Genomic DNA, 9,694 nt, shown 5'->3' with positions numbered 1-9,694 from the left:
CGTCCAAAGAGATGTTCCCATTAATTATTCCAGCTGACTTTTTGTGATAAAATAGATCGTTCCGACCAAAGAGCCACTGCAGCTTTTATTTTTGTAGTGTGAATGTGTTTTAAATAAAATACTTTAAATTATTAATTTTTTAAATAATATTAAAAATAAAATTTAAAAAATAAATAAAATATATTATATTAATATATTTCCAAACAAAATTATTTAAAAAAATAACCACTTTTTCAATAGAAGTAACTTCCTTTCCATGACTTTGGAACGGTCCAAGTCATTGACCACCGGACAGCTCACCTGCTCTGTAAGAATTGCTCGAGAAGATTGCCTCTTTCCTTTTTTTGTGAAAATTTTGGTGCAAGCTTTCTTTTTTAAAGATTTAATTTGGACCTTTTCTTCTCATCAGGTGGCTTCAGCTAGAAGCTATATTCACTCATTTTTGCAGTATAAAAACCGATGCCAGGAAATCTCCACTCATCCCAACTCACCAACTTGCAGTAACTTCTTTAATATCAAACATGTATTCTCTACCAAGCATGCCTTCAACAACATCAGTTTTATCAACATACACTGCTTTTGCTGCGTCTGCAATGCTTGTCCGGTCTGTGTTCAAGGAAGTTCAGGGGGTGATTAACCAATTAATCCCCCAAAAACTGCAAGAAAGAATATCATCAAGTCTCGGACGCCTTTTTGGAGATGATTCTTCCCGTTTGACTCTCATCGTCGATGAATACAATGGTTTCTCCGTCAATGAACTGTACGAGGCTTCTGAGGTCTACTTGAGCACAAGAGTCACTCGCTCTATCGGACAGCTTAAGGTTTTCAAGGATCCAGGGAACAAGGGCCTTTCTGTCACGATCAACAAAGGCCAGCAGATTATCGACACATTCGAAGGAATTGAGCTTGCTTGGGAATTCGCGTCTACTGAAACCCAACAAACGGTTGTAGATGTTGAAAGCTGGTCCCAATCATCAGAAAAAAAGGAGCATAAAACAATACTGCTGAGCTTCCACAAGAATCACAACGACAAGGTTTTGAACACTTTCCTCCCCTATGTGCTCGAAAGATCCAAAGCCATTAAGAATGAAAACAGGGTGCTCAAGCTGCAAGCACTTGGAAATTACCAAGGTGTCAGCCTTAGCCATCCGTCCAATTTCGACACGTTAGCAATGGACCCGGTTCTCAAGAAGGAGATAATGGATGACCTTGACAGATTTGTGAAACGAAAGGATTTCTACCTAAGAGTAGGAAAACCATGGAAACGTGGGTACTTGTTGTATGGTCCTCCTGGCACAGGCAAGTCCAGCTTGATAGCAGCCATGGCTAACTACCTCAAGTTTGATATCTACGACCTGGAACTTGCAAGTTTGCGTGGCAATTCAGATCTGAGGTCATTGCTAACTAGTACAACAAATCGATCGATGATTGTAATTGAGGACATTGATTGTAGTATTGAGTTGCAGGACCGACAACATGGAGCGTACATCCAGGGTGAGAGCCAGGTGAGTTCATTATGTTTGCTTCTCTTCTGCGCTAAGATATTTGAGCATGTTGTTGGTGGTCCTTAACAATCTTTCTCTTGTAGCAATTAACTTTGTCTGGGCTGCTTAACTTCGTCGATGGTTTATGGTCAAGCTGTGGAGATGAGAGGATAATTGTGTTCACAACCAACTACAAAGACAAACTAGATCCTGCACTGCTGAGACCAGGCCGTATGGACATGCACATCCACATGTCCTACTGCACTCCTTGTGGATTCAAGATTCTTGCTTCTAACTACCTCAACGTGAAGAACCACAGCCTTTTCAGTCAGATTGAGGAGTTGATAATGGAGGTGGAAGTGACTCCAGCAGAAGTTGCAGGGGAGCTCATGAAGAATGAAGATGTTGATGCTGCGCTTACAGGGATCATTGGATTTCTAGAAAGAAAGAAAGGAATGAGAAGAAAACAATCTGGTGTCGAAGAACAAAAGGTAGGGGTTGAAAATCAGGAAGAAAATGACAAGAAAAATGAAACCAAGGAAATGGAGGAGAAGTGTGAGAAGAGGAAAGTCAAGAGAAATAAGAGGAAGATGGCTAGAAGGGCAAAAGGGAGAAAGCAGTAGAGGATAACTTAAAGGTGTTCTATCTTGATTCCATAAAGTAGAATAAATCCTATTGCGTCTCTTGTTCTTGAATAGCTTACTGTGTGAAGTGCATATTCTCAAATATATTAATAAAAAGTATGAAACAATTTTCCCTCCATCGATTTCTTTTTGAAGCCTCGGTTCACCAAGAAGTTTCTTGATCTTGAAGGTGCCAAACTGCGAATATATAGAACATTGACCCGGATAATTGATCTGGGTGACTGAACATAAAAGGGTTGGAAAATGATGTGCAATGCAGAAGCAGCAAAAGAGGAAAAGAGGAAAAGAGAAACAAGCACGAGGGATAAAAGTTAAACGCCCACCGTGGGGCTCGAACCCACGACCACAAGGTTAAGAGCCTTGCGCTCTACCAACTGAGCTAGACGGGCTCGCTTTTGTCAGGGCCGGAAATAGTAATCTAATATACATTATTAAACTCGATATCAAATAATCCAACATTAATTTGCTTGACACTTTTATGAGTGACCAGAAGGAATTCTTATCAAGTATTAAGTATAAAGCTAAAAGGTGTGCGAAAATATGGATTTTTATATTTATATATCTATTATCCGTAGATTATAATCTATAGTGTTTTTTTTTAAAATAAAAAAAATTGCATTTTGACCTTTTTTTTTCTTTGGTTATTTTTTTTTTTTAATTTACTCATGATGTGTTTATATAGATTTAGATTTTATAGTTTATTTTAGTTTTTATTTTATATGATTTCTTATGGTATTAAAAAAATATCTCATCATCGGGTTGGTATCAGAAAAATATGTTAACATCATGGTATTATCTATTTTTTAAAAAGTTGAGTTAAATAAAAAATGATTTTGAAAAAAAAAAATAAGATATTAAACTTTATGAAATCAATGACCCAGTTTACGAGTTCGGCGAAGTAACCTTGGTTGCCTCGGTTCGAGGGTTTATTAGTGGTTTGTCTTTTTATTGATTAAATTCGATTATGTGATCGTCTATTTTTTTAAATCATATAGTTTAATAAATAGTTTCATAAAAAAAATGTTATTAAATTTTAGAAAATCTATGAGCCTGTTGACAGGTTTAGCGAGTGTAACTTTTCTTCTTTTATTTTTTAAATTCATTTTCTTTGATTTCATCTTTTGATATTAGACTGATTAAAAATTGATTTCATAATTTGTTTTTTTTTTTTATGAGGTTATCATAATCTTAGAAAAATATATCAGTATTGATTTGAAACTCAATTTTGCAATCATCTATTTTTATTATTATATATTTAAATAAAAAATAATTTAGAAAAAAAGTTATTAATCTCAATGGAGTTCATTAGTCATTTTACAGGTTTGTCATGTTGATCCAGGTTATGTAATTCACAGTTTAGTTAGTTTATCCAACAAACCTTGTATGTTTGTTTTTTAGTTTGTGGTCCTTTAATTTTTCTTATTGGTTTTTTTTTTATTTCATTCCATTCTTTTTCAATATTGGATTGCTTAGGAAATGAAATTCATGTTTTTTTTTATATATATATACTTTTTATAAGATTATCATGATTTCAAATAAATATGTTTTTTAGGATTGATACTCAATTTTATAAGTATCTAATTTTATCATAACAATAAGTAAAAATAATTTACAAAAATAACAAAATTATTAAATTCATTAAAATCCATGTCTCGGGTCATAAAGTGATCAAGGCCGATTCAATTTGGCATCGTCGTCACAATATTAAAAAAAATTATTGTTTTAAAGTTTTGTTAAAAGCTATAATATATTTTTACTAATTATTCAATCTATCTTTAGACCCATAAATTAAATAATTCATTTTCGATGAGCTTCCATATAGTTTAAATTCAAGAATAAAATTAAGCAAGAGTCAAATGGATAAGTTTCAAAATTAAACAGTTTAATTATATGTAATAATACTGCAGAAAATATATTTATACTTTTAATATTGTTTTTAGTTAAAAATATATATATAATATAACAAGCAGTGAAAGACTTGCTACTATACTAGTTTGAACCAAAGCTCATGCGTGATGATTCCTCTAATGAAATACGGTGAACTGGTAGAATTATTTATTTCACATGTCCTATAATATTAAATAATGTAGATAATATGAGATTTTTTGCCTTTCAAAAATTAAAAGGCATGAAGCCTCCCAAGCTAAAAAATGATTTAAAAAAATATATAGTTAATTTTTTTATTTTTACATTATTTTAATATGTTAATATTAAAAAAAATTATAAAAAAAATATTTTTTATTGAATAAAAAAACACTTATATGATACTATCAAACAACAAAAGAAAAAAGAAAAAAAAAAAAACACCACAAGTTGTTTTACTGCAAGGTTAATCTAGCCAGGCTTCCACTATAATTTCCATATATGGTACATGAATTCCAAAGAGAAGAGGATGGCGAAGGTAAAAACAGAACCCATAGCTTCCAAGGGCATGCACATCTCTTCTTCTCTATGAAAACAAAAACAAAGAACGCCCCAGGGACAAAAGAAAGACAAGATACAACAGAAATTTACAACACCAACTTAACACTGGTAAACTGAGTAGCTCTTGCTCTTCCAAAAGAAGCTCATAGCTTTCCCCATCTTTCTTCTTGAGACAGGTTTACATTGCGGCTTTGATTCAGGAGCCGGCATGGACTTGGAAATACTTTCGGTTCGCTGAAAGCACGCCTCAGCAGATGGTTGATCTCGCTGCCGCTGCTCCCGAAACAGCATCAGAAGTTTCTGTGCTTTCTCTTTCCCTCTTGTGGTCCCATTCACTGAGATTGAGACCAGCGCAGGTATCACTCCTTCTTGTAGGACCAATTGAATACCCTTCTCACTTCCATTGCACAGAAGGTAAAGGCAAGCAACAGCTTGCTCCTGCTCTATGGGTTCAACAGTGTCTAAAATCGTTGCCATCCCACTAATAAGGCCAGGGGCAGATAGCATTTCATCTTTTGCTGATTGACTAGAAGCTAAGTTTATCAAAACTGCTATGGATTTTTCTATCCATGCATGATCACCAGGTACTGCAAGAAGGGATTGGAGGCCACTGATGATGCCAGCTGAGAGGAGATTCGAAATATTGGTGGATCGGGAGGAGAGGTTATAGAGAGCATGAAGGGCATCGAGCTTGCATTGGACTCCAGTTTCACCTTTAAGGATTCGGACTAGAAAAGGGACGGCCTGACTTGAGCCAATAATGGACTTCGCTTTATCAAGGCAGGAGAGATTTAGATAGAGGGCTGTTGCTGATCCATTAGAGTCAGGGTTGGAAATCATATCCTCCAATAATGGGATAACACCAGCAGCCAACATCATTTCATTATTTCTGGAATGGAATAGTGGAAAAGGAAATCAGTTAAGCTAAAGTTCTAGGCACATCTTCACAGATCTATGCAAAATGATTCAAGAATCTAACTCCTTATTTCTAGCAGGATTTCCTCCATCAACAAGAAGATCCAAAACAGTTCCATTGAAGAAAAAGCATGTGTTACTCTCTTTCTCTCTAAATCCTGACTCCATTCCAGTCAGTTTTATAAAAGATATGCATTCTAAATTTCTAACACCTTTTGTTTCTAATAATGATTCTAACACCTAAATGAATTGAATATTTCATAGCACTACCACTACTACTACATGTTAATTTGATATTTAGAGAATCCACACACCTGTTATTGTTGACGGTAAGGTTGAAAAGAGCCATCGCTCCAGCTTCCTCAGCCATTGGACTCCTGGCACACACAGCTGACTCTAGAAACTGCAATAGTGCTTCGACAAACCCGTTGGCCCCCATAAAAATCCTGGCCTCCTCATCATCCTTCAACAGAAGCCTCACTTGTTCTACTATCTTGCACTTCTTCTTCAACTCTTCATCACCATTCAAAATGGCCAGGAAATTCTTATATATTTCAAATATATTGTCCCCGAAGGCATCTTCTGGCATGGAATCTTCCTGTTGTGGTGACAATTTTTCATTTTTTTCTTCAGCCTCCTCAATGGGACCACTTTCCTCCAGAGGAACTACCTTGACCCCTTTCAACTTTCCAGATCTGACACTCTCCACTGATCTTCTTGAATTGGACGAGTCAAACTGGGACATTGCCAGCCTCCAATAGTTGAGGTCAAGAGACTCAGGGGGGCCATCAGGTGCTGGGACTCCATTCTGTTCACACCAACTAGCAACGAGACCCTTTACAGAATAATTAGGAGTCAAGCAGCGATGAGAAAGCTTTTGTTGAGTCTTTGGACAGGTTTCATGCCCATCACTGAACCATTTCTCAATGCAGATCCTTTCATACGTTTGTCCAGAAGCAATGATAACTGGATCATACATCAGGTGCAATGATATAGGACACCTCAATTCTTCAGGTGGAAGAGGCATTTGCCCAGATTTCTTATAGGTTGGTTTGAAATTGAACGAACTAAGCTTTGATAGCTGTCGCTCAAAGGCATGGCCATTGCCACCAGGGCCTCCATCTTCAAGAGAACCCTGAACAGTTGGCGAACAAGGTGACGAACCCTGTGAATCATTGTCATCTGTAAGTTCACTTCTAAATAACTTCGAGTATTTTTTCATGAGATGTAAGAGATAGGCCACAATTGACTCTTTCCGCTTGTCTTCCTCCACACGAGCTCTTTCTATGATTTTTTTAAGAGCCCTTCTCTCTGTAAGAGCTGCTCTAGAAGAGGTAATACCAAGTTTAGTAGCAGCCTGATGAAATGACTCTAGCTCGTTATTGTCATTGCTATCATCAAATTTTCTCCCCTGCTGAAGCAATGCAATTATCTCATCACCAACTTGCTTCTCCAATGGATCAAGTGAGAATTCAGTACCCTCAAGTTCACTTACAATCTCCAAAATCTGACAAGATTTCAAATAACAAAGGGGATCAAAAAATGCTTCTAAACTATGCAGGCACAAGAAACAAGGGAAGAAAAAGGCCACAAAATAATGCCAGGTTACATTTTGGTTAATTCAATATAATTGCCATGATATGTTAATATAATCATTACAGATGACATGTTAATATATAGAAATGATGGAATTCTTTTTGATATACAGAAAGGATACAAATATAAGAAGTTTCTGCAATCACTCTTCTGATTCTTCATTTCTGTTTTCAATTTGTTTAGACAGGCCAAATTATTGCTGATATCATTTTCACATTGGCTTATCAAAAATAGACTTCAGAAGGAAATTACTACCTGGCATCCAATTGATTGTGGAACAATATCTTCAACACGCCTAAGACTATCTACAAGAGCAGATCTTGCCTTTTCAAATTTTAAAAGGACGGAATCCCCAGTTATAGCCTGTATCATAAAATCAATTCCATCAGAAAAAAAGATATCACAAAAACCAATAAATAAAACCAGAAAAACAAAAAAATGCAAAAGGCAAGCAAATTTCAGTGCATCTATAAAAAAGGGCTATCTTACCAGGTAAAGTTTACTGCATTCTGAGCAATGCTTGAGAACGTTCTTGGCTTTCTCAAGGGCTATATGCAACATACATAATGCTTGAATGCCAGATTTACTCCTAGGTCTTGCCGCTTCCAAGGATGGGAAAATGGAAGAGATTTTGCAATAAACTACGGAGAGTTCCTTGCACATTTCTCCATGAAGCTGAAAACAGATAGAGATATCATCAATTTAGTTACTGTTCATGAATACGCTGGCCTTTCAAGACCTTTAAGCAAACATGCTTTCATGGGCTAAAAAACAGTTAGGAATGTGAACATTTTAAATATTTATGTAGTAAAAAAGACACCCCAAATGACCGTGAAAAAAATATGAAAGAAAATAACTTTCAGCAAAATGAGAGAAATAGCAAGCACCAGAAGCACATCAACTCCAAACCCAAGTCTACTAGCCAGTCAGGCAACAGGCATTGCATTTTTCATATGCATATCAGAAAATGATTGGAATCGAAAAATAATAATAAAGAAACAGTTAAATAGGCTGCCTAGCCTAGATGGTATTGGGGATTTCTAAAGCTTAGTACACAAAAACACCAAATCAAAATACTTTCTTACGAGAGAATACCAAATTCGTACCTTGGCATCACTTGCTGCAAACAAATTTTCTTCAACCTCGGTGATATCCATAATTCACATCCACCGTGGAAAATTATAGTACAAATTTATATCAACTGAAACATGAAAAAACACATTAGTGAACACAAAACAAACCCTCCTAATTTTCCAAATCAAACAAACTCAATTAAGCTTCATTAAATAGAATAAGAAGCCAAAATTTATGCTACAATTTTCTTGGGATAGAAAAAAATGCCAAAAAAAAAATACCACCTAGCTTGAAGACAATAAAATGCCAACTAATTGAAAAATTCGAATAGATTTTCTTCTAATCTCAACGCCGCTCAGCAACCAAACACGAAAAAACAGCATTATGAAAATGAACAGAGGAGATCATTCAATTTTTGTAAAAAAAAAAAAAAACAAATAATAATAATTGACGCATCTAGCATCATTCTATAAAGGGAAAAAAAATCTAACAACGCCATTTGATTAACACATTTCACCAAACCTCAAAAACAGGGGGGAGAGTTATAAAGCAGAAGAAGAGAATTTAAAAAGAACCAAAAAAAATTGATTTAGACATTGCAAAGAGAAGCTAAAGGAGAAAACAAAAACGTTGCCTCCAAAGTACATGAAATCGGAACCGAAAAAATTAAAAAGAAAAGAAGGGTTGGCGTCGAGAATGACTTTGAGATCCTTTACCAGGATAAGAGACACAGAATGAACATCATAATCTTTTTTTCATTTTCTAAAAAAGGCAATAAAAAAACCCACCAATTGTAGCAACGATAAAACAACTTATTGAAACACGATTTGCACAAACCAGAAGAGAAGTAGTAACAACTAACAAACAGCTCAAACTAAGGGTTTGGTTTAAAAAACGAGAAGATGAAGATGCATACCGGGAGAATCTGGGCGAGTCAGGGAGGCTTTATAAAAGAGCATTTACAGAAAAAAAAAAAAAAAAAAGCAAGTAACGGGACAGGGGATTATCGGTAAAGTTTCTATGATGATCTATACAATCCCATCTCGTTAGAGTTGGAGCTCAAATCGGTTGTGTTATGAAGGGGAGACGAAGGAAATGAAACGATTTTTTTATTTTATATTCTGGTCCAAGTGGGCGTCAATGGTAAAGAAAAAAATAATAACGTAGCGATGTGATAAAATAAAATAGTAACTGTCTGTGACTGTGAAAAATAATACTTAAAGCTTAACAGTATTAACAATAATTAAGTGAGAAAAAATAGATTAAAGTTAGTTAATTTTGTTTTTGAAATTGGGGAAGGGAAAAATGGAGGGGTGTGGTTTGAATTTTCGCCGCTCATTATGTCGACTCCCACGTTCGCCGGCCGACAACTGCCGACCTCCATGTTTGTCGGTTAGCAGATCTGTCATAAATGATTCGGATTACCATATTGTCCTTCTTCTTTTTTTACGACTATTTATTGTATGCAATTACGCATCACTCCCTCCCCCTTGGGTGCTTTCCCTCCTTCAACAGCCACAGGCAGCTACCGACTGTCGTTTACTATTCATCAAGTTC

The 9,694-nt window shown here is 35.6% G+C and overlaps 2 protein-coding genes and 1 non-coding gene across 3 annotated transcripts; 1 reads left to right on the top strand and 2 right to left on the bottom strand.

Annotated features, from left to right (window-relative positions):
• The first annotated feature begins 399 nt into the window (after nt 1-399).
• On the top strand, nt 400-2,246 carry LOC118053212 (AAA-ATPase At3g50940). The gene is made up of 2 exons (XM_035064390.2): nt 400-1,505; nt 1,589-2,246. Exons 1-2 carry the CDS (start codon nt 522-524, stop codon nt 2,105-2,107), a joined length of 1,503 nt encoding a protein of 500 aa, XP_034920281.1. The 5' UTR covers nt 400-521; the 3' UTR covers nt 2,108-2,246.
• A 198-nt stretch (nt 2,247-2,444) lies between these two features.
• On the bottom strand, nt 2,445-2,517 carry TRNAK-CUU (transfer RNA lysine (anticodon CUU)). The gene has a single exon. It is a non-coding gene; the product is annotated as a tRNA-Lys (tRNA).
• A 1,908-nt stretch (nt 2,518-4,425) lies between these two features.
• On the bottom strand, nt 4,426-9,269 carry LOC118053200 (U-box domain-containing protein 6). Its single transcript, XM_035064381.2, has 6 exons — nt 9,054-9,269; nt 8,170-8,264; nt 7,553-7,738; nt 7,319-7,426; nt 5,782-6,974; nt 4,426-5,441 (listed from the first exon to the last, which is right to left on the bottom strand). Exons 2-6 carry the CDS (start codon nt 8,218-8,220, stop codon nt 4,652-4,654), a joined length of 2,328 nt encoding a protein of 775 aa, XP_034920272.1. The 5' UTR covers nt 8,221-8,264; nt 9,054-9,269; the 3' UTR covers nt 4,426-4,651.
• Nucleotides 9,270-9,694: the final 425 nt, after the last annotated feature.

This window comes from Populus alba, chromosome 8, assembly GCF_005239225.2.
Source record: "Populus alba chromosome 8, ASM523922v2, whole genome shotgun sequence".
Classification (NCBI taxonomy): Eukaryota; Viridiplantae; Streptophyta; class Magnoliopsida; order Malpighiales; family Salicaceae; genus Populus; species Populus alba.
This window is presented reverse-complemented; position numbering and strand designations above follow the sequence as displayed.